The sequence below is a fragment of the Asterias amurensis genome, chromosome 8 (assembly GCF_032118995.1).
Source record: "Asterias amurensis chromosome 8, ASM3211899v1".
Classification (NCBI taxonomy): Eukaryota; Metazoa; Echinodermata; class Asteroidea; order Forcipulatida; family Asteriidae; genus Asterias; species Asterias amurensis.
The window spans coordinates 15,177,143-15,204,155 of NC_092655.1; the positions used below are offsets into that span (position 1 = coordinate 15,177,143).

At 38.3% G+C, this 27,013-nt stretch overlaps 2 protein-coding genes across 3 annotated transcripts in view; one reads left to right on the forward strand and one right to left on the reverse strand.

The window, feature by feature from the left end:
- LOC139940322 (poly [ADP-ribose] polymerase tankyrase-1-like) overlaps window positions 1-18,555 on the reverse strand; it is a 30,152-nt gene extending 11,597 nt beyond the window's left edge. For both annotated transcript variants that reach the window (XR_011786439.1, XM_071936525.1), the window contains exons 1-15: window positions 18,326-18,555; window positions 13,123-13,347; window positions 12,582-12,790; window positions 11,438-11,532; window positions 10,467-10,604; window positions 9,883-9,998; window positions 7,487-7,608; window positions 6,518-6,609; window positions 5,522-5,600; window positions 4,740-4,911; window positions 4,126-4,205; window positions 3,341-3,492; window positions 2,440-2,605; window positions 1,688-1,907; window positions 436-545 (exon numbers count right to left, since the gene is read on the reverse strand). Coding sequence is in view for 1 of the 2 variants with exons in the window: in XM_071936525.1 (XP_071792626.1) it covers window positions 436-545; window positions 1,688-1,907; window positions 2,440-2,605; window positions 3,341-3,492; window positions 4,126-4,205; window positions 4,740-4,911; window positions 5,522-5,600; window positions 6,518-6,609; window positions 7,487-7,608; window positions 9,883-9,998; window positions 10,467-10,604; window positions 11,438-11,532; window positions 12,582-12,790; window positions 13,123-13,347; window positions 18,326-18,515 (2,166 nt within the window). In the remaining variant the exon portion in view is untranslated. The remainder of the gene's footprint in view (window positions 1-435; window positions 546-1,687; window positions 1,908-2,439; window positions 2,606-3,340; window positions 3,493-4,125; window positions 4,206-4,739; window positions 4,912-5,521; window positions 5,601-6,517; window positions 6,610-7,486; window positions 7,609-9,882; window positions 9,999-10,466; window positions 10,605-11,437; window positions 11,533-12,581; window positions 12,791-13,122; window positions 13,348-18,325) is intronic.
- A 243-nt stretch (window positions 18,556-18,798) lies between these two features.
- Window positions 18,799-26,246, forward strand: LOC139940323 (DNA replication complex GINS protein SLD5-like). Its single transcript, XM_071936527.1, has 7 exons — window positions 18,799-18,999; window positions 19,758-19,904; window positions 20,349-20,402; window positions 21,147-21,244; window positions 21,987-22,075; window positions 22,498-22,591; window positions 23,008-26,246. Exons 1-7 carry the CDS (start codon window positions 18,910-18,912, stop codon window positions 23,102-23,104), a joined length of 669 nt encoding a protein of 222 aa, XP_071792628.1. The 5' UTR covers window positions 18,799-18,909; the 3' UTR covers window positions 23,105-26,246.
- Window positions 26,247-27,013: the final 767 nt, after the last annotated feature.

Sequence of the window (27,013 nt, forward strand, 5' to 3'; positions counted from 1 at the left end):
GAAATTAAAACTTCATGATCAGCATAGGTTATAAAGGACGTTATCAAGGTGTGTAGGAATTGCAGCTTTGAATGGCAAAATAATCAAGGAACACTCTCGTGAATTGTAACCGTTTCAGAGATAATACTCTTTATCCCCGATGAAATTTTTTAATTTTGATTAACACAGATGTTAAAACATCCGTGAAATTGTTACGATTAGAACTGCCTCTAGCCTCTAGGCTAGCTCTGTCCCCTCTATCAATGCAAAGGTCATGGGTTTGAATTCCACCAGACAGTTTTACCTGTGATTTTTTACGGATTTCAAGAAAGTATACAGTGCTAGCACATCAGTGTAAGGGTTAAACCAAGTTATATTTTTTATCCCCGATGCAATGGTGGTTTATATGTTAGACGAGCCCCCAACTGTCTTTAGGGAGAGCACTTGTGGACTTACCCCATAAGATGAGGCATTATGCAGAGGGATGAGGCCTCCTTTATCCCTGGCATTCACATCAGCACCGTGCTCTAGTAAGTAGTCTGCTACTTCTACGTTGTTATAACCAGCTATAGGAAAGAAACAAGACCAAAAACCATCATCACAAGTTGGGCTATAAATAATACTACAGCTGATTTCAGCCGATTTCACAAACACTAGGATTAATCCAACCTCAAGTTAGGAAGAGTAACTCGTCCTAGATTAGGATAGATTCAATGCGTCCTTATGTATGGGCAGGAACTTAACGCTGTTTAAAACCTTGCAGGGTCATTGCCATGCGATAAAGGCCCGAGCCGATGGCTGTCGACCCTGCCGGCTTTAAACGTACGTTGAAGAACTCGTCGCTACCCTTTTATTCCCTTAGTTAGGATGAGTTGCTGAAAACGACGGCTGGGTTTTTATATAGCACTTTATCACGCCCCTAAGTGCGTATTCAAGTGCTAAGTATTTCTTGCTGCAAGGGGTATAAACTGCATTTTGGGAAGTATGAGACTTTTTCCTTAATAGCACCATTTAATGGTTGTCAGGTGCTGTGGCGCTATATTCTGCCTATCAGACCAGAAACACCAGGGCGAACCCCTTCTCTTTTCGATAAATGCACTATTACACAACACACAGGGCCAACGACTTAACACCCCCATCCGAAGGAGGCAGCCATAAAAGTTAGGTGTCTTGCTTAAGGACAAAAGTGTCACGACCGGGACTCGTACCACACACTCTGCTGATCAGAATCACCAGTGTTTGAGTCCAGTGCTCTAATCCTCTCGGCCACGACAGATTTACAGATTCACTATCGACAGGTCTACTACTGTGTCTTAAAGGCATTGGAAATGTTTGGTAACGGTCAAGTACCAGTATTCTCACTTAATACATCCAATCATTAAATCAACAAACCTGTGAATATTTGGGCTCAATTGGTCTCCATTTGCAAGAGAATAATGAAAGTAAAAACACCATTGTTGCCTTACTTTGTGTGCTTTCAGATGCATAACAAAAGGATTCAGCTGAAGTAATTTAATATTTGAGTGAGAAATTCCCTCTTTCTCTTACTTCAGAGGAAGCCGTTTCTCACAATGTTATGTACTATTAACAGCTCTAAGTAAGTTTTTATGCTAAAATTTGTTTTGGAGTGATTAGCTATAGTTTCCCTGGCCTTTAAATAAATGACATAACTAGTGTCTGAAGTCTACAGCTTCACCCTCATACCCACCTGCTAAGTGAAGAGGAGTAGAGTTTCTACCCTGGGAGTCACGACAGTTGATATTATCCGGAGTGACCAGTTTCTGGACCCTGACCAGGTTGCCCTTCTTGGCTGCTTCAAGGAGAGCGGCATCTCCCCTCAGTAGATCCTGAACGTCCTGGTCACCTTCTTTGACCAGGTCCAGGGCCGTGTGACCGTCGCGGTTTTTCTTCTCAGGATCAGCACCATGCTACAAAGGAATGAACAGCCAAAAATAAAAAACGGATATTTGATACATTTTGTACATAGAAGAAACGTGTCACAGAAAGCCGAGCAAGCTCATTCTGATGATGATGATGATGATGATGATGATGTAGTAGAACCTTTAGGACACGACATGAATCCCTACTCACTGTGAATGAAAATGTAGGGTATGTAATATAATTTACCTGTAGCAGTTTCAGCTTCTATAGTCGTCAAGTTTTTGAGAGAAAAGCAAAAATCACAAAGCGATGTTTTCAGGAGAGTCTCGTAAGTACTAGTACTGGTAAATACGTTGTACCTGCTAAAATAATTTTCTCTAAAATTTCTTTTTCTAAAACTACATTACCTCAAAGGGTGCCGCTTCTAACACTGTTTTGCAATTTCAACACATCTCCAGTGATATTTACCGAGTTTTAAAGGTTACTTTTGGGGGGGAGTAATTACCAAAAGTGTACATTCCCTTTAAGATGATCATTTCCAGACGGGAAAATTCTATGGCTTTGGGAACAATGGTTTACCTTAAGTAGTAGTTTGCATATCTCATATTTGCCCTTAGCCGCAGCCTCATGTAGCGGAGTGAACTTCCACAGGTCCGCTGCATTGACGACAGCGCTGTGTTTGATCAATAGCTCTGTCACCTCATAATGACCGAAGGAGCAGGCATTGTGTAGAGGAACGAGTCCACTGTAAAAGAAGACACAAGAAGGGACAATTTCATTTATAATATTCATTTTGGTTTTACCCATATTTACCGATGTGTGTTAGCACTGTATACTCAGTACTTTCCCCGAGTTCTGTGAAAAAAATCACAGGTATATTTCTCAGGTGGGATTCAAACCCGCGACCTTTTCAATTCTAGAGCAGTGTCTTACCAACTAGACCACCGAGACTGCCCGGTAGCTAGAGGCAGTTCGAATCCTATGTTTTAGCAGCGGCTAATGCATTGATTTAATAGATGTTAAGTTTTAATTTTCATTAATAATATAGAACATTTCTTGTGCGGCATGTCTGTTAAGGATGACACTCCTGCCGCGAAAAAAAACTGAGCTCCGCTACATACACAAAGACAACCAAAGGCCGAGAGCTATGGTTCCCGAAATAGAGAGCTTTTGAGATGTGTTTTAAATTGAGAACAAGTATCTGCTTGTCTGAGTTGAAGTGAGACACTGTTCCATAGAGATGGCCCAGCATGTGAAAAACAATGATCACTCTAGAAGTGCCGGAAGAATGTGAATGGAAGTAGGTCAAACCTAATGACCGTTCGCGTCTGCTATGGGAATTTTTGGCACAGGCCGCTTGTAAAATCTGTTTTGTTTTTTTAAGGTAAAGTATGGTTGTTTTTATAGTCGCTGAAAAATGTATTACTAGTTTTGGGTTCAGGAAGAACCATTAGACCTAAACCATGGACATCAAACCTACCCTTTGTCTTTGGCATGAACATAAGCTCCATGCTGCAACAGATAATCAACCACGGCTACTCGATTGTACCCAGCTGCAAAATGCAGAGGCGTAGAGTGTCTGCCTTCCTTGTCACGACAGTTGACTATGTGTGGATTCCTCGACACTAGGGCCTGGAGGTTAAAAAATGACAATTTTTCAACAATAACAATAATAATACAGGTTTTCTATATAGTGCTCATTCAGTGAAACTCAAGGCACTTCAATATTCAGTATTTTCCTGTAAGGTATTGTGGATCTACAGCTTTTAAGTATGAGACCAACTCCTTAGAGGAACAAGTTGCCTTGGATCGGTCGAGTTGGTCTTTGAAGTGTTTAAAAAACGTTTGTTATGAAATGCATATGGTTAGAAAGATATTTTAAAAGTAGAATCTAATGATCCACACAAGTATCACTTGAAATTGTACAGTTTTCCTATAACGTCGCGACCTAACACAATCGGCCATTGGTACTCCACAAAATGGCCAACTGTGTTTCTCTGTGGCTTAAACGAAAAACAACGCAATTTCGAGGCATGTTTGTGTGGATCATTATATTCTATTTTTAAAACATCTTACCATGCATTTCATAACAAAAGATTTCAAACGCTTTTCAAAGACCAACTCGACCGATCCAAGGCATTGTGTTCCTTTCATCACGGTGTAATGGTTTACAAGGTTCTGTAGTGCAATATGCAGCCAATCAAACCAGGAACACACTGCAGCTCAGTGTCAAATTCAAGCCCTGCAATTTTTTTTATTCCGTACCTGTATATTATCCAAGTCTCCAGCTTTAGAGAACTCCAAGAACTCTGAACTTTCATCAACGGCATTTAACCTCTGCTCAACTGTAAAAATCAAGGATTTAATCATTTAAAAGTTTACGTTTAGTACACACTCTTAAAATTAATGTCAAACAAAAATATTGGTTAGAACCCGACAGCAGCATAAGATAGTACAAAGCATTTTGAGACACAATTATTATTATTACTATTATTTTTTATTCATGTCCGCTTTTGTAAAGCGCTCCAATGTTGTGGGTTGGAACATGGATACAAATAGGTTTACCTTTATATTTATCTGACCACATCAAGCATTATAAGTCGAGCTTGTTTTCGGCCAGTATCTTCTGACTGATCAAAGATCATATCGCTCCTGGGGACACAGATCTTTTTGTACTGTTGCTCCATGTCTTTTGAACAACCTTCCTCACAACATTCACTCGCCTCCTTCAAAACTTGCAGTGGTAATTTCCTGCAGCAGCACAGTTTTAATGTATTTGTCTCTGGGTTGTTTTTCCTGTGAATTGTTCTTTATTGTCGTGTCTTGATCACCTACTTGTTGGGTGGATATAATGTATATGAAAGTGTTAATTTATTTACCTTGCATGATTTTTTGCACACTCTCTGAGGCAAGCTGTACCGGTGTGAATCCCTGTAGTGATAACACGGTGGTGTCAGCGCCGTACGAGAGCAGAAGACGAGATGCCTCAGGGATGTCTTCACGAGCCGCCCGGTGTAGAGGGGTCTGACCCATGTTGTCTGTGGAATTCACCTGGAACAAGCAGAACAACTTCTTGATGAGGACACAGTATCTATTTCAATGCATGTTCATGTTGAAAGTGACGCTCAAACTTTTCCATATTTGTAAGCAAGGGTTCTCCTTGAAGGATGTGATCAGACGGCTAAAGCCCTTTCAGCCTACTCTATTCCCCTTGGGCAACCCTTGGGAATATAAATGGCCGGCCCTTTCACACTTGGATCATTTTGCCCCTGATTAACCCCCAGCAAATGGGCATGCCCACGGGAATACCCACCCCTGCTCTAGAGTAGGGTTTGTCTGTTTTAAGGCCATTGTCCAGTCTGTTCTGTATTGGCCTGTTTTCTCCCTATGGCTCTCCTCCACTTGGACCTGTCCGTCGCATCTCGACGGTTGGGGTAAGCGGTAAAACCCCAGGGGATTCCTGAAACAAGCAGCAGGAACCCTGTGGAATAGGGACCTAGGTGGGGACAGTGCGAATGTGTGTCGGGGTAACTGCGGGGTAAAATACTCCTTGGTCTCCCTAGGGCTGTATTTCTTGATGATAAGAGATACGGTGTGAAAATGGTTTATGACCAGCCGATGTAAATTCAGGTGTACTTCAACAACAACAAAACTGACTTACCTTAGCACCACTTTCCAGTAGGAGCTCCATTACATCAATGTGACCCTTGTCTGTTGCAACATGCAATGGTGTTAGCCCTCTGAAAGAAAGAAAGAAAGACAATTGTTAATTTCGAGTCAGTTTTATGCTTTGGGTGGTCAGGTTGGCGTAGTGGCATCTTTTCCTCGCCTTCCATCTCTAGGACCCTATAAAGCACGCCGGGGCACTATGACGATTGGGGTTTTCAGTCCCTAACCCGACAGCGTGGGTTTTCCTCCTACATCTAAAAATGAAACTTCCTCCCTTGTCTTATATCCAATGGGTTCTTGGCTAGCACAGTGATTAAGTTCACTTTTCTGAGAGTCCTTGGCTTCCGACCAAAATAAACTAAATGCAAATGCCTTGAGAACTGAATTACAATGTTTGATTGGGTACAAGGGCTGACCTACACATTATACAGAATTTGACCAACTTTTAAAGGCAGTGGACACTATTGGTAATTACTCAAAATAATAATTACCATAAAACCTTATTTGGTAAAGAGTAATGGAGAGCTGTTGCTAGTATAAAACACTAAGAGAAAAGGCTCCCTCTGAAGTAACATAGTTTCGAGAAAGAAGTAATTTTCTACAAATTTGATTTCGAGACCTCAGATTTAGAATTTGAGGTCTCAAAATCAAGCATCTGAAAGCACACAACTTCGTGTGACAAGGGTGTTTTTTTCGTTCATTATTATCTCACAACCTCGACGGCCAATTGTGCTCAAATTTTCACAGGTTGTTTTTTTATGTATATGTTGAGACACACCAAGTGAGAAGACTAGTCTTTGACAATTACCAATAGTGTCCACTGTCTTTCAGGCTATTTAGCTATGATTGTAACCTGTTTTTCTGAGAGCAAAAAAATTCAGATTATAAATGGAAGAATTTCATGCCTGATGTAAACTAGCCTCGAGTGTGCCGGTGATAATTTTTGTCAATAATTTCTGTAAATAACTTCTTGTGAAAGAAAACTTACTCGTTGTTCTTGTCGACTAGATTGGCACCCTTTTTGATGAGTAGTTCCACAGCTTGTTTCCTCTTTGGAAATACGGAACCAGCTACACAGTGCTGTTGAGTAAAAAAAAATAATATTTTCCATTTCTCAATCAAACAAATTATTGCAGTTAAAGAGAACCGTTAGATATGTTTTCTCCCTTAAAGCCATTATACACTTTTGTACAGAAAAAGAAAAAAGTTCACAGATTTACAAATAACTTACAGGGTTTACAGAAGGTAATGGTGAAAGACTTCTCTTGAAATATTACTCCATGAAATGCTTTACTTTTTGAGAAAACATTAAAACAATTATCAATTCTCGATAATTACGGATTTACTTTAAACACATGTCATGACACGGCGAAACATGCGGAAACAAGGGTGGGTTTTCCCATTATTTTCTCCAGACTCCGATGACCGATTGAGCCTAAATTTTCACTGGTTTGTTATTTTATATATAAGTTGTGATACACGAAGTGTGGGCCTTTACACAATACTGTTTACCGAAAGTGTCCAATGGCTTTAAACTTGTCTATATTTTCCTTACAAGTAGCCCTCACCTTGAGTGACCTACTGTTATGTACTTTTTCAAAAGTGGTTTAAATTAAAGGGACAAGTTTGGCAAGTTGGTCAATCAAAAGCATTTGAAACCGTTGGCTATAAAATGCGTGGTTAGACATATGCTTTAAAAGTAAAATATATCGTTCCAAACAAACATGCCTCAAAATTGTGTGGTTTTCCTTATACTTTGTGAGCTAAAAAGGCATGCCATTTTGAGGAGTCAAAAATTTGCCTTCACAAATTGAGTTGCAGTGTTAGTTCAGGACAAATAAGGAAAACATACCTTCACATACCTTGCAGGACAACTTACTGAGTGCTTTGATATACCATAAAGCATTATATAAGAACCTAGTGTTATTATTATTAATAATATGGAAGGAAAATTTACCAAGGGGCTATCTAGGCTCTGTGGGTTCTTGAAGTTGACCAAGTCGGGAGCAATCTGCTTCTTGATCCTCGTCATGTCAGCTTGCCTACAAGCTTCCAATATTGCATTGCCCCGAAATTCATCTGTAAATCATAAAGTAACAAACGAACAAATCATGTTCTGTTAGAACAACTGAAAATGAAATATAGTCCAGTTCTTTTTTCAATTGGAAATTGCTAGTTGGAAAAGGTATTTTATTAAATAAAGGCATGTAAAAGAACCAAGTGCACTTATCAAAAAGAGAAGGGGTTCGCCCTTGGGTGTTCCTGGTTTGATTGGCTGCACGACGTTGTGCCAAAGCACCTTGTAAACCATTACATGGTGCTATAAAGGAATAGGTTTCATACTTAAACACAGTCCCAAATACCTTGCACGAATCCTGTTTGTCATTGAGTGACGGATATGCTCACAAGAAGCCACTGTTATTATTATTTCAACCCTAAAGTTGTTATTGCTGCTGCTGCATGTTCGAGGTCAGTGATTTTAACATCGAGCCAGCTAACTATGCACATACAAGTAAGTTCGGGCCAGCTAACTATGCACACACAAGTAAGTTCGGGCCAGCTAACTATGCACACACAAGTAAGTTCGGGCCAGCTAACTATGCACACACAAGTACGTTCGGGCCAGCTAACTATGCACACACAAGTAAGTTCGGGCCAGCTAACTATGCACACACAAGTAAGTTCGGGCCAGCTAACTATGCACACACTAGTAAGTTCGGGCCAGCTAACTATGCACACACAAGTAAGTTCAGCAATCTTGTGCTTTTCAATAATAACACCTCACTGCATTTTTAGTTTAAACTGATAAATACAAACATCTTTAAATTGCGTTGAGTATTGAAGTATGCAAATACACCAAACTAGATACATCTTCTCTTATGGTGTTTGTTCCTAAGACGGCTCAAATGTGAAACTGTGTATATAGTGTTCTTCTCATATTGATTCCGTCTTGTAACAAGTTCTCTAGTCCAGTAAAAGTCTTGAGCTACCAGCCCTGTAGTCTTGTGGATTTGTTTCCCAAAATTTAAGCCCTTCCATGCTTCCGAGTCACAATGGAAAAAGTTTGTGTTTGAGGCATTCTTGATTTCGTTAACAAAAAGTAAAGGTGGTGCATATCAAAGAGTATGGTATGGGCTCGTGTCTGTGTTTCTGGTTCACTGCAAAGCATTCTTGTCTACAAGTTTCACCAGGCTTCTGAGTCACAATGACTAAGTTTGTAGCTGAGACACCCTTTAGCTTTTCTAAATGTCATAATCTTATAAAAATATTCCTTGTTTGTTTCACCAAATTGTGTTTAGCTGACCGTTAGATTAGACTTGAAGCTATGCATGGTGAAAGAGGGTACAAGTAAGGTTTTGATGACACCCTGATTGAGTTGTGTTCGCTTCTGAATCACAGTGATTGAGGCTGGTTTGGTGCATCCTTGATTTCATTAACAAAAACCTTTACTGAAAATAGCAATCTCGCTTCAGTAGTCTTTAAACTATTCATCTGACATCACTTTTTTGATGGAAGTGTTGCTTGTTTACGATCTACACTCAAATGTAGAACACAGCTATTAAAAAAATTCTCTCTATTTAAAAAAAAAAATTCCAGTTTAAAAAATGACTTTAGTGACAGATATATTTATTTTTAACTAAGCAAACCAACTTCGAATTAGATAATGTTGCATGCACTGTAAAGTCTGCCTATATATTCTGCAAAATAGATATAAAATGTGACAAATTCCGTCGTTTGAAGTGCACAAAATTAGATAGACTTATAATAAGTGCGATCATTATTGAGAAATCCAATTCATTGAAACTGTTACATAATCAATTGGGGAAATAGTTTAGGTCAGAGAACAGACTCTCAAAGTGTAGATTCGTGACTACAATGTACTTGCCTTCAGCTCGTACATTCTATCCACATATCTACACTTTCTTGTCCATTCTCCTTAACCATAAGACCTGACATCAGGGCCCAATTTCATAGAGCTACTCAAGCAGAAAAAATTGCCTTACACATCTCTGCTAAGCGAAAATTAGTAGGGTACCAATCACAAAATGTACATGTGACATAGTAGTTTGGCTGGTAACCTTAGTCTGGTAAGCATGTTTTGCTGTGCTGCTTTTTTGCTTAGGAAGCTCCAAAAAATTGGGCCCTGAACTGAAATGCAGATGTGCAGCTATTCGTTTATAAAAACAAGCGAACTTAAGGATATATCATTCATATATTTGCTGTTTGTGACAGTCTCTTGACGCTGACTAGAGCAAGCTAGTTGAAACGTTGAGAACTATTAAGAACTCGTAGAAGCAGCTCTATGAAATTGGGCCCTGGGCTTGAAAATCAACTGTTGTTATCTCTACTTACATTGCAGCATCTCTTTGAGGTCCTTAGTGGGTGCAACGTCGATGGCACTCTTGGAATGGCAGTTGACGAGGTTAGGGTCTGCCCCATGACTCATCAGCAGGGAGCACACCTCAAGCCTGACAACAGGAACAACAATCATCTACTAATTATCCTAATTCCTATCTCCTGTTTAAAGGCACTGGGCAGGTTTGGTAATTACTCAAAAGATATAATATTTAATTCTAAACCCAAGACCGTTCTTTTTGACATGGTGAAACATCTCTTTTGAATGCTCTTCCACTGAACCTCTCTCCAGCTTTTAAACTAACTTTAAAATACACTTGTTCAGTCTTAGCTGAAAGTACTGTCTTTAGAGTTCTTTTTCTATGCATCATGAGTGTCAGGAGATGGAGCTTTAAAACCAACCTTAAAATAAACTTATTCAGTCATAGCTTAAAGTAGCATCTTTGGAGTTCTTTTTCTATGCATCAGGAGTGTCTCTCTGACAGATATGGTGCTTCATAAATGTCCATTACAGTGCACTATTAGTGTTATTAATTATTAATGGCCACACTAGCAATAATGACACGAGTCTGGTACCTTACCTCGATTTGGATGCAGCCTCATGAAGTGGAGTGAACTTCCACAGATCCATAGCGTTGACATTAGCACCATGTTTGATCAGAAGCTCCGTTACTTCAAAGTGGCCGTAGGAGCAGGCATTATGCAGGGGAACAAGCCCACTAGGAGTTGAAGTGAAGAAGAACACAATATTAAAACAAAACAGATCTTCAGATGACTTAAAACAACTTTTTGCTCTTCAATGTTGCTAAATAGAGAACATCCATGATCCTCTCCTTTGCGTGTCGGCACATACTCCAACAAACCTCCAAATCTCCTATGTGCTCTGCAAAGAATGGTGAAGTGAAGTAAGCAATGCCACGCTTTCCTGTCATTTCCGGACTTGAGTGGTTCAGAGTTAACGCGAAAAGCATTGGCCTTGGGCATGTGAACCCTGCTTTTCCTCTTTCTATCAGCCACTTGACCTCCTCAACTACAGAGCCTTAAAGCTCGCTGAAGGATTGAATAAATTTTCCAAATTGCCGGATGGACTGACAGTGTATTTGTTTGTTTTGAGGATCTTCCCATCAAGGGAACTCAGCAAACTCCTACAAGCTGGCAACAGCCAATCTCTCACATACAAACATTGGTTTAACATCTATGATTATGAATGGCACAAATCAAGATTTTGTGATTCAGTAACGAGACGCCAATACTTATTATCATTGTGAAATCAGTGGTTAGCTGGGTAGGATTTGAACCCACAACCTTGTCATTGCAAGTCCTGCAGTCTAACCACTGAAAGTCAATGTGAACTTCAAGACAGAACTTAAGTCACACTTGGTCAAATAGACTTACATTAAATTAATTACAACTAATTTATATCCTTTAGTTTCGCTTTGTATAATGTTCTTTTTCCAAGATCAATTTTTTGGAGAAGTGTACATAATAAATCTGGATTAATGGTAGTATTATTAACCAACAAAGAACTGACTTGTATTTTTTCCTTACTCACCCTTTGTCTTTGGCATGAACATCTGCCCCATGCTGTAATAACAGCTGGACGATAGACACACGATTGTAGCCAGCAGCAAGATGCAGAGGTGTGGACTGAAAGTTGGAAGGTAACAAACCCTTGCTTACAATATTTTTGTATTGGTATTAGAAAAATTAAAAACTAGGTATCAAAATGACATCCACTCAGGCCCTGTATTCATAAGCTACAAAGAAAATGTTGCTTGCAAAGTGGCTGGTGACCTAATTTCGCTAAGCAAGATTTTTAAAGTGCTTATCACTATGCTTACATTCTTTGCCATGACCTCATAAAGCTACCAGTCATAATAATTTAAACTCACAACTCTTTTGGCTGGTCATCTGATTCTGCTAAGCAAGATTATTTTAATAAAGCAGTAAATTCTGCTTAACAAATTTATTTTCCTGAGTGGGGCGCCAGTCATAACGATATAAACTTTAAAAAGGAATGTTGACTGGTAACTTTTTTTAGCAGAGCAAGATTTTTACTGTGCTTAGCAAGTTTCTGTGCCTACAGGTTTCATGAAATTGGGCCAAGCAGCCGATTTCACGAAACGCTAGGACTAATACTATCTAAAGTTAGGACAAGTAACTCATCCTAACTTAAGATGGATTAGAGGGTATATGTTCTTTTTCCTAACAAAAAACACAATGTCCACAGGTATACATTAACCTTACACAGTTTGAAGATTATGATAGTAGAAAGCTTCCCTTGAAACTTTACTTACTGAGCTGCTGTAGTTTTTGAGAAATGAGAAAAAAGTAATAATTTTCTAGCATGTAAAAACGTATTAACCAGTTATGCTATGGTTTTGGTATAATATCAAAACTGGTTACGGGGATTTTACATGCTAATATAATTTTGTAAAACTATTTTGTGGCTTGTTTTACTCGTTTCTCAAAAACTACACAACCTTAGTTAGTAATATTTGAAGGGAAGCTTTTCATTATCATTATCTTCAAACCCTGTAAGTTTAATGTAAATCTGTGGACACTTTGAAAAAGTACCCAAATCCTTTAAGTGCAGCCTAACCTCTTTGGTTACTAAACCTTATTGGTCTTTAGTCTAAAGATTATTCCCAAGTTAGGATGAACTAGACGGCTGTAATTTGTACTTGAGGACTTACCCGTCTACCGTCGCTTGCATGGCCATTGACATTCAAAGGGGTCAGCAAGCTCATCATCTTCTCTTCATTGCCACTCCGTGATGCTTCCAATAACTCATCCTTCTTGTACTCTCCCGAAAGAACCTGCTTAGCAGGAGGGTCCGCGAGATCCAGGGCTGTTTTGCCGTCCGTGTTCCTGATGTTAGGGTCTGCGCCATTTTGAAGCAAAACTGTACGCAAAACAGGTATGGTGAGTGTTTATTGTTAATTTATAATGCAAAATGGCGATTGTCTGTAAAGGCACTGGACACGCTTGGTGTATCACAACATGCATAAGATGACAAATCTGTGTAAATTTGAGGTCAACTTGTCATCGAAGCTGCAAGAGAATGAAAGGAAAAACACCTTTGTTGTTTTACTTTGTGTGCTTTCTTAGTAAGGGGTGTGCTATGAGGAAAATGTACACTTGTTTTGGAACTTTGCAAAGGGCACCAGAGCAAAAGCACAGGGCACCACGACAATTACTGGAGGTGCCCCAAGTTATTTCAAGGCTTGCACCTACCTATACAAACGTCGATCTTGCCCTTTATGGCCGCTTCATGCAGAGGGGTATAATTCCAATTATCCCTAGCATTAGCGTCTGCTCCGTGCTTTAACAGTAGTGTGACAACCTCGGCGTGACCAAAGGAGCAAGCGTTATGAAGTGGTATTAGTCCTCCGTCATCACGGGAGTGTACGTTGGCACCATTCTGAAGAAGGAACTCCACAACATCTTTTCTGCCGAAGCCTGAGGGATCAAGAAAAAACGAAATAGAGTCATTGAAAGTTATTTGTGTAACGTTCAATAGAGAAGGATTTTGCAAAATAATGAGGAATCACAGCACTGTATTGCCTAATAGTGCAATCATTTCGAATCTTGATGTTCTTGACAGGGCGCAAGAATTTTTCTCTGGTGAGGGGCACTTCTGGGGCACTTCACATGGCACCACAGCAAAAGCACAGGGCACCACAGTAAAAGCACAGGGCACCACAGTAAAAGCACAGGGCACCACAGTAAAAGCACATGGCACCACAGCAAAAGCACAGGGCACCACAGTAAAAGCACAGGGCGCCACCCTAAGGGGCTCACTCCAATCAGAAAACTTAACTATGTATTGGAAATTTGAAAAGGGCACCACAGCAAAAGGCAATTGAAAAAAAGAAGAATTGAGGCAATGCAAGTTTTCCCCCAATCAGTTTCCCTTGGACAACATACTTTGAGTCATCTTCTTGTTAAAGGCAGTGGACATTATTGGTAATTACTCAAAATAATTATTATCATAAAACCTTTCTTGATTACGAGTAATGGGGATAGGTTTATAGTATAAAACATTGTGAGAAAACAGCTCCCAAGTGAGTAGTTTTCGAGAAAGAAGTAATTTTCCACGAATTTGATTTCGAGACCTCAGATTTACATGTGGTATTTGAGGTCTCGAAATCAAGCATCTGAAAGCACACAACGTCGTGTGACCATGGTGCGACAAGGGTGTTTTTTTTCTTTCATTAATATCTCGGAACTTCGTTTGCCGATTGACCTCAAACTTTCACAGGTTTGTTATTTTAATCACATGTTGAGATTGTTACGATCCAAAAAACTCCAAACTACCCGTGAATATAAATCACTCAAAAAGCCTGAATTTCCTCAGATGCAACAAAGAAATCAAACAAGGTGACACTGATGGATAAGAACACAGAAACAAAGTGTTTTAATTATAAAACTATCAACCACTTCAGTTACCGATTCGGTTTAAGAAATATACAATGATTGATTAAATCAAATGTACATTAACAAATGGTTCTTATACAAAATAAGTATCCTACGGGCTAATACGTCGACAGCAACAGAAGATACGGTGAGGAACACAAACACTGGCTTTAAACAATCAGCTCCAGGGGCGATAAATAAGTTCTTTGCCGATGTGACTATGAGCTATCACGGGGTAAACTCACTCAGATAAAATGTCCAGAAGAAGACGAAACAACGACGGGTACACAATCTGACACCTGCCACAAAGTATGGGGAAAAGGCCCCAAAATACCGAACTGTAGATTAAGTTCGAAAATGTCCTTTCCGGAATCTAAATACGCACTTTAACTGCACTCGGTCAAACGCGAACTCTATCACAAGCTCCTTCAACGAGTTGTATCACAATCACAGAAGTCGTAGTAGCTTCCACCAGTCTTGCGTAATGTGTCCTCCCGAAAATTTCTCACAGCCCGTATTTAAAGGATTTGTGTGTGGTTTTCAAGAAAGTACTACACTAGATTATTCTAGATCCTTCATAACAGATAAGCGCCCCCCACAATAGGTCAACGGACTTACACACATAAAAAGATTGACAGCGTGTGCACATGCATTACGTAGGGTCTCATAACAAGATACACCAACTGTGAAGACTTGTCTTTGATAATTACCAAACGTGTACAGTGCCTTTAAAGAGGTATAATAGTAATACTTTGGAAAAGGCGCCTCTTTGAATACGGTTATTATTAATTAAATTAGTCTAATAGAAATTTAGGAGGAAAGACACAAGACTCACGATCACTGCAGAGGTGAATTTCAAGAGCTACGATTGATCCTAACTGCAAATCAATCGCAGTTGCTTTAATAAAGTGTGATATCACAGCACAAATCACTATGGTAAAACTGAACACTCATCTTACGATGAATCTTTTTTTTTTAGTGCTTTGTGAAATCGTGCCCAGGGCTTGAAAGTTGTAGATGTAGCTCCATATTTTTACTGGATCAAAATTTATTTTTACAAAACCAGAATAAAAAAGAGTCCAACATTACAAGCACTCAGAGAGTTGTCCCACTGTTTATGTGCAAACTGATGTGTACTTTGAAACTCTTGACAGAAAATTGAAAGATAATGATCACATCATTATCCACAAAGATATTACGCAATGGGGTATTTTAGTCAAACGTAAACACAAGACCTCAGAACTTGTACTCAGTGAGTACTTACTCACAATAATAAACATTGTGAGTTTACTGACCAGACACTAAAATCACAGGACTCTGGCCTATGGTTCCGACAGTGTTAATTTCGAGCCCTGGTGAATGGTGGAGTTATGTAGCCTCCCAATCAAGACTGGCAGATCAAAACAAAATTACAGTAAAGTACAGTCACCAGACTCATTGCAGGGCTTGTTAGTTGTATGTACATGTAGCTCCACATTTTTACAGGATCAGAATTCATTTTTACAAGACCAGAATCAAAAAGAGTCCAACCATCACTTGGTGAAGGTTTGTCCCATTGTTTACGTGTAAACTGTAAGTGTACTTTGATACTCTTGACAGAAAATTGAAAGATAATGATCACATTATCCACAAAGATATTGTGCATTTGGGAATTTTATTCAAACTGAAATATTAGACCACAGGAATCTTTTAACATTTAGAGTTTACTGGCCCAACACTAAAATCACAGGACTCTGGCCTATCGTTTAGTGTTAATTTCAAGCCCTCCAGCTGATTTCATGAAACTTTACGCAACCACTTGCGCAATGGTTATTGCACACAAGTTGCGCCATAACTGGTGCGCAAGTGGACTTATGCAATTGCGTAAAGGTTTGTGAAATCGGCTGCTGGTGATTGGTGGAGTTAGCCTACTATTCAATTCACCTAAGACTGGCAGATCAAAAACAATTAAAACAAAGTACAGCACCCAAGCCTTTTTTTTCCAGTTGAAGTACAACTTTTTCGACACATTGAAAGTGTTATTATAAATTCTTCAACATATATTTATTGGTTTATCTGTTAAAATGTTGTTTCAAAATATATTTAAAATTTGGTGTTGGCAATGTCATCAGGCATAGCCACCAGGTGTCAGCTTTTTTATTTTATGTGATCTCAGCTGACTTTTGTTCAGGCCGGTTGCAGATTGGAGTTGTAATTACTATCATTTTATTCTCACTTGTCCATACCCATACCGTTATCAAGCATTAAGAATTAATAGAATTTAATCATTATCATTATGACAGCCATGCTGTGCAAGGAATGATGTTGTTGCCTGTTGAGGTCGAGAAGTTGATCACACTTTCCTGCATCTTTAATTGGGTTTCAGCATACAATACAATCAAATTCAAATGACAGCAAATTGTGAGTCATACTATACTCTTATACACCACCACACATACCGTGCCATCGCCCTACAGACGAATTTGGGTCATCTTGCACCCAAGTGAACTCGTACCCAAGTGAACTCGTACCCAAGCCAACTCGTACCTAAGTCAACTCGTACCCAAGTCAAGTCATACCAAGTCAACTCGTACCCAAATAAACTTTAATCCAAAATGGGGGTTTCCTAGTACTAAATATAAGTATTGTAGTTCAATTTATTTATTCATATTGTAAATCATACATTTATCTATTTATTGTTGAATTATTATCCTTTTCTTGTTTCTTTTTCACGTTGCAGGTAACAAACAAAATAAGCGAATAACTCAATATATTTTTTTAACTTTTAAAACCAGAACTTAAAGATTTTTTTTTAATGATTTTTTTCTTTCCAAAAAAGATAATCCGATCTTACAATATAGGACACAATATATTTATTAATTGACTTGTTTGAATCGGAAAACGATGATCAGAACATACTAAAATGAATGAATTTAATTAATTTTTTGTTAAAGCAGAAAATAGAGGAACACAAAACAGAAATAACAGACCGACTGTTTAAAACATTGGAAGAATATTACGGTACTAAAATTTAAAAGAAACCACATTTTTTAGGCCTATGCTTATAAAAGTAGTGTCTGTTTTTAACATCAACCATTTCATTGCTATAAAAATTGGATCTGAAAAAAGCAGAGGATAACTTTCCGTATGGCGCCACCACTTTTTCACTCATTTTTACAAAAAGGGATATATCAATCAGGTAAATTAGATACTATATTATTTTATTTCGAATGAAAAAGTGGTGGCGCCATACGGAAACTTTTCCAAAGCAGAAATAGGATGAACATCTAACATTATTAAAAACAAAATTCGTGAGAAGGTATATTAAATTAGTTATAAAAGTGAGTATGAGTAGAACATCCTTTTTTATTTCATTGAATAACTTAATCACGCCGCACAGAGATTCTTAGTTTTGGCATACAATTGTACGTTATACGGTACGAGTTGACTTTGGTACAAGTTGACCTGGGTACGAGTTAACTTGGGTACGAGTTGACTTGGCCCCTTGGGTACAATGTTTTGGGTACGAGTTGACTTAAAGTTAGGTACGAGTTGACCCGCTTCTTTCAGTTCCACTAACATCGGCACTCATAAGGCCTGTCACTGTCAGGGAAAGATTTTTGTCCCATCATCTTTGCACCCGTTTTTCACTAATTGTTAAAAAAAAAAATACCTCAAACTCAATTATTTATTTATATTGAGACCGAGTCAACATCATGATCATGTTCAATGACAATAATAATGCCTGGTCAATATTTTATTTGGCATTTGCTGGTTCTGCCTGGTTGGGTAAATAAATTGGAATTGGATTTAGGGTGGATTTATTTCACCCACGAATGGAAAAGTGGTAGGGCCTAGCACGATACGGACATTTTTTTCCTAAAGCAGCCACATAGTCAGCATGTGATTGTGAATACAAATTCTATTGTATTTTTTATTTGAGTGTTGTTTTTGTAAATACGTTCCGTTTGTCATGTTGTTGGAGATTTGTGTTGTTAATGTTGCATTAGAAAAAAAATTAAAAAGTAAAAAATGACAATACCCGCAGCGAAGTGAAGCGGTGAACTCTTTCTTCCAGCAGTGTCCCTGGCATTCACATTGGTGGGATTAGCAAGCTTCTTTACTCTGGTAATATCTCCATTTCTACAAGACTCAAAAAGTTCACGATGTGGCTCATTTGCGCCTGTACTTATTGGCAAAAACGAAGACAGCGCACTGCGCCGAGACGCCATCTTGTCATTTTCACTTAGCCAATCTCAGTCTCGCATAATCTCGCCTATCGTCCGAGAGTTCAACAGGATTGGGACTCAACAAAATAAGTGTTCTAAAACAACTGTTTAAAATGAATGTAACTTTTTTAACTCTCTTTATTTATTTAAATTTAAAAATTTCAAAGTAAATGTAAAACATATAATGTACATATATACATGCGTATGTTTGATTTTTATTTATTGCATTGTGTTTTCCTAGAAATATTTCTCGATTTACCCTAGTCACGTGACTAAACAACCAAGATGGCGTCAACCGCGGGAAATCTGACGTCTACTGCTGCACTCTTTTGATATTTTTACAGACAGTTTTTTAACGTTATTGTTGCTGTTGGCAATACATATACCTATCTTCAACATGGCAAGTGGAGGGGATGAGATTAGTGAGGAATTTAGCGATGATGAGGTGGAGATGACTGCTGCAGATGTGCTGCAGAAAATAGAAGAGGTGAACCAGACTCCAGACAGAGAGAATGTTGTTTATTACCTGTTTACCTGTTTACCTGTACTTCTAGAAACTATAATAGGCTCCCCTGTGAGCTCACAGGGGAGCTCACAGGGGAGCCTTACAGTTTCTAGGGATAACTTTCCGTATGGCGCCACCACTTTTTCACTCATTTTTACAAAAAGGGATATCTCATTGAGGTAAATTAGATACTATATTATATCATATCGAATGAAAAAGTGGTGGCGCCATACGGAAACTTTTCCCAAAAAGTAAAGTCTTATTAAAAAAAGTATTGTCTCAAAAACTCTGTCTGTAAAGTGTAAGTGAATTCCGCCTGTAAAATAGTTGCGATAATAACGTATCCCTCCTCCCCGCCGTCAGTGTCACTGACGTGACAATGGTGTGTTGATGTGTGTACATAGTAGTAGGACTTTAGGTACATTACATTCAGTTTTGTATTTGTTCAATCAAAAAATATTAACAACTTGTGTTTACAACTTACTTAATTATTTAGTAATTAATAAAATTAAACCCATAATTGGAGGATGGGGAATTTTTTTAAAAGAATAACATCGTACTCCTTTAAAAACCGATGATGTACTACCTACACTACATAGCCAGACAGTGAGCTAGTACAAACTGCAAATGTCAACAAAAAACATTTGTTAGGGTTCAAGAATTCAATTTTATTTTTTAATCAAATAACTTTTGCTTTTTTAATATTTTTTATTTTGTTTGTTTATCCATTGTGGATACAGGCCTGGCTGAATGAGAAGTTTTCTCCCGATCTTTTAGAGAGTAAATCTGAACTGATCGATTGTATGCTGGAACAGACTCAAGAAATGGAGAGTAATGTCAGTAAATGCAAGAAAGGCGATTTTAGAATCATTGTTCATAAAATGGAGGTAGGTAGGATATTGAATCTTATTTGTTGTTGCAATAACTTGCCAGTTGTTTTGTACTTGTGTCATTAGGTGAGGTTTGTGGTAGCACCATGTGTTAATCTTTTTTGAGAATAATATGTCCGTGCAGGAACATAATCCCTATAGGAATACACAATATGAGAAGCATTACTTATTACTTGGATTCAATTTTGGGGCATAACAATTTGTTAACATAACATTAACCAAAGGCAAAGCTGCTTTTACTTTGTAGCTTTGAACCAAAAGTTTGTATTGCCTTTTAATTAAAGAGTGAATACCAAATGTAGACCTTCCCTTTAATTTGGTTTGTTTTTGAAATGAAATTTATGTTAGTTTGATAGTGTATCATATTTTGGGGGAAGAGGACAATAAAAGCAAGGGTTATTAATTCCAAATCATTATATCAATGTGGTTTTCTTTTCACAGATCGACAGGATTAGGTACATTTTAAGCAGCTACCTGAGGATACGGTTACAAAAGGTAAACATGACATTTTACCAAAGTTGGTTCACTTTGTTTTTGCCAGTGCATGCAGAGCTATGTTTGAACAATTAAACTCAATTATTTACATAGCACCAAGTGCCATGGCACATTCTCCAGCCAACCATAAAATAAAACACTGGGTGAAACCCCTTTTCTTAAAGATAAGTGTAGTAGGTTCTTTTGCATAACACACAGGACGCTTTACGACCCATCAGAAGGACAGTACATCAATGGTTATGTGTCTTGCTTAAGGGCACAAGTGTCAAACCCACACTTTGTTGGTCAGAAACACCCAGAGCTTGTTGAGTCCAGTGAGCTGCAGAGTTTTTGATAAGGTTGATCTAACAGAAATGGTGTGGATCCAAAGTGCACCGGCCAAGTGTCTCAGCTTATCCAATGGGAGACTTCTGGGGACTGTAGGTGGTAGCAGACTTACCTGGTAAATCCATTGTTCTTGGATTTGTGAGCATGCTCAGAACTACAAAACAATGGAAATTTACCTGGTAAGTCTGCTGCCACATAGCGTTCAAACGTATTTCATTGATGCAGCAGTTGCATGGGCAAGAAGAAGCATTGTCTACAACTTCAAATGATTTTTGCAAAAAAAATTGCCTTATTCTTATATGATAGGCATTCAAGGCTAGCATATAAGTCTTCCTGCCCTCGTGATTTCAGGATAGTCCTTTGAAAAAAATATACATACATAAATGCCCAAAGTTTTGTTGTATTTTACCTCTGCAGATAGAGCAGTTTTATCACACAATTTTGAAGAGAGAAGCGGAAAGGAAGGATGAGGAAGCTGCCAGGTTATCACCGGAAGAGTTCGCCTTTGCAAAAGAGTTAGTATCTGCACAAATGTAGTTCATCACATCTCTCCTCTATTTTTACTTAACCTCTTATTCATTTGTAAGGTTTTCAGGAGAGGTCAGACAGATTGTGTTTTTTTATAGTTGCATTTTCTGCCTGATGTGAAATGTCAGTTGTCAACACAATGAGAATGTCAGCGATGTATTTGAAAGAGGCGTTGGTTTCCCATAATAATATCTAGTTCATTTTACAATAATGTATCATTGCGCTTTACATTAGTGCCCTGGTCATTGGGTCAATAACATTCCTTTAATCTTTGTAAGCTACCTGACAGGTGGCACTCCGCTGCTTTTCAAACTTAATTGAAACCTGTACCCTCACTGGTGAACCATCAATCACAGCTGGCATGACAACGTTTTGTTTCCAACACTATGAGGAGTTGCTAATTGAGTCTTTCTTTCAATGTTGGTTATTCAACATAAAATGTCTGAGTAAAAAAAAAATCAGAACATTGCAAGACGGGCATAACTGCACAAAATAGGGACAACATCCTTTTAATATATAACATTATATAATTTTGGGAAGAACAAAGACAAATTTACTAGAGTGGGTTTTGAAAAACGACCTCTGGATTAATGGCCGGCACTTTACCAACTTAGTTACCAAGCCCTAAGTTGGCAGTTCGTTAACTTCAAAATGTAATTTTTTTTTTTTTTTCTTCATGTTTTCTTATCTACGTACTTCTAAATCCCACCTCCCCCTCACATTCTACAGATTTGCAGAGAACTCAGAAACACACTACAAAAATGTTGCCTTGAGGCATATGCCGGCAAACCTGCAAATATTACAACAAGATAAGACAGGTAAGGATTTATGTTGCAGGGCTGATATTTTGTAACTGTAAAGGCAAGGCAGTTGGACAGTCTAAAGCCTTACTGGAAAATTTCAAAGGAGCACCAAGGCAATGATGAGGGGCATGGAGAGTGGAGACAATAGCCTTTATTGACCCTGATACTTCTGATGACAATTGGCATGGGCTTTTTCTCCTAAGCATTACACAAATCAACAAATGGTGTTAGAGGGTTTTTCTAACCCCAATTTCCTCTCCCTAGATCTTAAATGAAAGGAGTAAAGAAAAGATACTTTTTTAGTTTCAGTAAAAGTAGAACACTTTGATTAAACATTATGAATAATTTTATTGATTTGTATCTTGTAATTACTTTGTTTGTGGTAATAATGCAGGTAAACATATCCCAATCGATTTCATTTGTTTTTTCTTTTGCAGCACCAAAGCCCAACCTCAACAGCTATGTCTTTTTAAGAGCAAATCAGAAGCAGGAACAAGTTCTTATTGAGCCAGAGTTGGAAGACGACCAAAAGTAAGTTCTTAACAATAACTGTCAGTGTTCCAACCCATGGTGTTATCAACATAAAATATGAAGAGTTTGGGTTAGTCAGCCTAAAATCAGGTAACAATATCTAAGTATAGAAACAAATCAGAGAATTTTTGTATACATGTTGAGTGGCCGTTGTCAATGCTTTTGGTGTTCATTTTAAACATCTGCTTTTTACTTTTATTGGTGGTTCTGCAGATGACTTTATTTGTATTTAACAAACAGTATTATTATTCAGTTGGTAAAGCGCCGGCACATTACTCTGGAGGTCCTTGATTCAAATCCTGCTCTAGTCCATTTTTCTTTGTTCAACCCCAATTTATTCAAAATGTATCCCTGTCAGTTTCCCTTGTTTATTTCTTGATATCTAAACAGTATTTTTGGCATTTTTTTCTCCTCAGCGCTGAGGTGATTGACCTTGAGGAAGGAGCCCAGTACATAATGAGGTATCAGCCAATCACATCACTCATCACGGATGGAGCAGTCTCGTTAATCTGAATGTACATGCTGTCTCATCATCATCAATGTTAGGCATAGACTTGCGTCCGTGTGTGCCTTATCCATCGATTGTTATGTGGGCAAACTCCTGGAGTCGACGCCATCACCCGTTCTCTTTTGATTGATGCTCTTCTCAGCTCTCCTACGCTTCAACCACTCCAATTTGTTACATTGTCTATCCAGTCCAGCCTAGGGCGACCTCTACCTCGATTTATACATGTAGACATACGTTCTATAGTTGCAGCGAGTAGGCCTCCATCTCTCACCACATGAGCACACCACTTTGCCTTCCGCTCCAACACCTCGTAGGTCCCAATTTCATAGAGCTGCTTAAGCAGAAAATGTTGCTTAACGATTCCTTGCTAAGCAGAAATGAGCAGGATACCAGTCACAAATTGTACATGTGAAATGGTAATTTGGCTGGTAATATTAATCTGGTAAACACAATATTGATGTGCTTAGCTAAATTGGGCCCTGGAGGTGAAACCGAATCGGGAGTTTTGAAATACTGAAACTTGTTTATCTTGTCACACCATAATGTGAAGCACTTCAGAAACAAGCCTTGGGTTCGGTGTACCTCATTCTATTGTTGCAGATCAATCTCAACTCTTGCCCTGGGCTATCCCCATCCTGAATCCTTATTGTTTTCCCTCAAATCATACATGTCGATATGGGCATATCTACCTTTTTAAACAAGGGACTTTTTTATTGAAGGGAATAATATGTCCTTGATTAGCAAATTAGTCCTTTTGCTATGGTGTCTTTTGCAAGGTCCCAATACAAATTTACGTCCTAGAAGTGTCCCTTCCCAGAGGGAAATTGTTGTGCCCCTTTAAGAGCAAAGTTCAAGACCTGCTCGTTGTTGTTTTGTGAAGATCAAATAAGCACCTTTGATACTTGACATGTTTTTCTGGACAAATAATTTCCTAAGAAATTCTGGAAAACTTTGAAGATATTTCTTGATTGGAAACCATGTGATTAGTAAGGGTGTTTCTTGGTTCTACAATTATATAAAACTCCACGAGACCTGCACACAGACGTCAGCAAAACTGGAAATAACAGAAAGGAAGAACAGCAAAGCCTGGATTTACACTATATTCCAAATTACTTGATGTGTTTATTCACATTATGTTAAGTTGGAAAGAATTTGGCTAGATAATGTGAACTTTGAAGTTGGCCCTCACCTTGTCAACATTTTTTGTTAACTTGACTTTACTCTTGTACTTCATCAGCTGTTGAAACCCACTCCTTAAAGGCAGTGGATGCTATAGACCAATCCAGTCGCACAAGTGCTGGGCGCCGCCATGGATGCCGCGCGCCACTGCTGCGGTGTCTTTGTGCCTAATGTTGTGCACAAAGACATGATAAAATCGTTTTCCTTTTCACTTTTTATGGAAATTAAATGTCTTCCTCGACAATCAGATGCAATTTCCGTGACATAGCTTCATGATATAACGATGTACTACATTCTTGATAATTTTTTTTTAATCAAGCACAGAGTAAAATACTGAAATTCTGACAAAATGTAACGCATTTTAGCAAATTTTATGCAGTTTACGTGTCTTTTTCCCCTAACTCACCTGAGACAATCACCGTTTTCAAGATGATTCGGTTTCTATTTAGTTGCAACTATTTGTGGTCAGTGGTCTTCATTAGTATATCAAGATGTCCTGGCAAGGAAATTGTGTAAAACATTTAATTTCCATAAAGAGTGAAAAGGAACATGATTTCCTCATGTCTTTGTGCACTAAACGAGGCACATGTACATTGCAGCAGTGGCGCACGGTGCTCAACACCTGTGCGCCCAGTGCGAACCTGGATTTGTCTATTGGTAATTACTCAAAATAATTATTAGCATAAAACCTTACTTGGTAATGAGTCATGCGAGAGGTTGATTGTATAAAACATTGTGCGAAACGGCTCCCTCTGAAGTGACATAGTTTTCGAGAAAGAAGTAATTTCCACAAATTTGATTTCAAGACCTCAGGATTAGATTTTGAGGTCTCGAAATCAAGAATCTGAAAGCATACAACTTCAGGTGACGAGGGTGTTTTTTGTTGTGTAGTTATCTGGCAACTTTGACGACGTATTGAGCTCCAATTTTCACATGAATGTTTTTTATGCATGTTAAGATACACCATGAGAGAAGACTGCTCTTTGAAAATTTATAATAGTGTCCAGTGTCTTTAAAGTTCAAGGTTATTTTTGTAAATATAATGTTCTTAATTAATAAAGAACTTATTATCTAGAAAACAAGTATTATCTTCAATTGTTTTGTTTTATTAACTTTTGGATTGAACCTATGAAGTGTTAATGCATTGCAAATTCTTAAGTGGATCTGTTTAAAGTGATTGTATGCTTTTGATAACTGGAACCCACTGTTGTTTTATTCCACTGTTGTTTCATTCCTCTTTTTTGAAGATATACCTTTAAACCAATGTGTTCAAATTTCATTTCAAAAGGTGTATGTTTTTTTTTTAAATTATTATTGCCAAATATCTGGAGCAGTTATGTCCATCCACGAAGGAAGAATGGTACAGTTCTCAGATTCAAAACTTGGTGGATAAAAACGGACACACTTTTACATAAACACATTTACTTTGAAGTAAAATGTTTCTCAAAATGCTTTATACTGTGGAAAGCTGCTGTAGGCATCAAACCAAAAGTGTTTAGGAGTGGTAAAAAAAAATGAATTTAATATTGTGCTCAAAAGTCAACAGAGGGCGCTACCTCAAAATGACTGTCAGGATAGATTGTGTAGTCGAGTGTATATGTGCAGCATAATCTGATAGACCTTTCTTTTGTTAATAAACACCCTTGGTTTGCGTGGCCGGTTCGAATGTTAGTAAAACCATGGTAAAACACTCAAAGCAACAGATGTTTTAACCAAATTCAACATTTTCTGCAAACATTCAATCAAATAAAATATCTCCCAAAATGAGTTGTTTTGTTTCCACCAACATCAACACAATATGTTTGAATATTTGTATTACATTTTTACAAATAGTGACCAGCTGTTTGTGATTTGAATTTATGGCTTTCCATATTTTTCCAACCTGGGTTGTCAAAAACTTGGGCTGTGACTCTAACACATTGAGTCCAGTTCCCACGTCCTTTTTCTGTGGACAATTTTTTCTAACACAAAACACAATGTCCACAGATTTACATCAAACTTACACAGTTTGAAGATTATGATAGTAGAAAGCTTCCCTTGAAATTTTACTTTACTGAGGTGCTGTAGTTTTGTGAGAAATGAGTGAACAAACTTTATAATTTTCGTCTGTAAAAACGTGTTAACCAGTTATGCTATGATTATGGTATAATATAACTGGTTAAAAGGAGTTGCTGGTTATTTCCTTGGGTGCTGTGATGATCTTCCTTTGTCAAGTGTTTGGGAGATTGGATAATCAGGTTTTGCCAGTTTAATCTCCTATCATGAAAGAAATTCATCAGGCTGGTAAAATATCAACTTATCATTTGATATAAGAATATCTCATATTTAAAATTAACTGATAGATAAACAACCAGGGAATTGAGCTTATAGTAAAAAAAACAGTGAGGGCTACTTCGAGTTTTGTCTTCCCAGTGAAGACAAACAAGTAATATGTTTGATGAATGTGCACGAGGTGCCCCACCCCTCGACTAAACCCCTCCTATACTAGCCCACTGCATGCACACGCGGGTCACATTGGGTCAACCCATACAGCCGTCCATACCGGTCAAAACGGTATTTCTTTACCTTGACCATTATAATAGACACGCTTTCACCACGCACTCGTCAGCTGGCCCAAGTAAAGAACCACCACTGCCACCCAGCCTCTCTAAAACCCCTCTTATCGCCAGAGCCCTACGCATAGTACACACGTCGGTCGGTCACCTTGGGCCGGGTCAACCTACGGTCAAAACAAT

Excerpts from the sequence above, each read along its gene's own strand:
- LOC139940323 (XM_071936527.1), top strand. The coding sequence starts at position 18,910 with ATGGCAAGTGGAGGGGATGAGATTAGTGAGGAATTTAGCGATGATGAG. Across the intron at positions 22,076-22,497 it reads ATTACAACAAGATAAGACAG|CACCAAAGCCCAACCTCAAC; the intron begins GTAAGGATTTAT and ends TTTCTTTTGCAG. Across the intron at positions 22,592-23,007 it reads GAGTTGGAAGACGACCAAAA|CGCTGAGGTGATTGACCTTG; the intron begins GTAAGTTCTTAA and ends TTTTCTCCTCAG.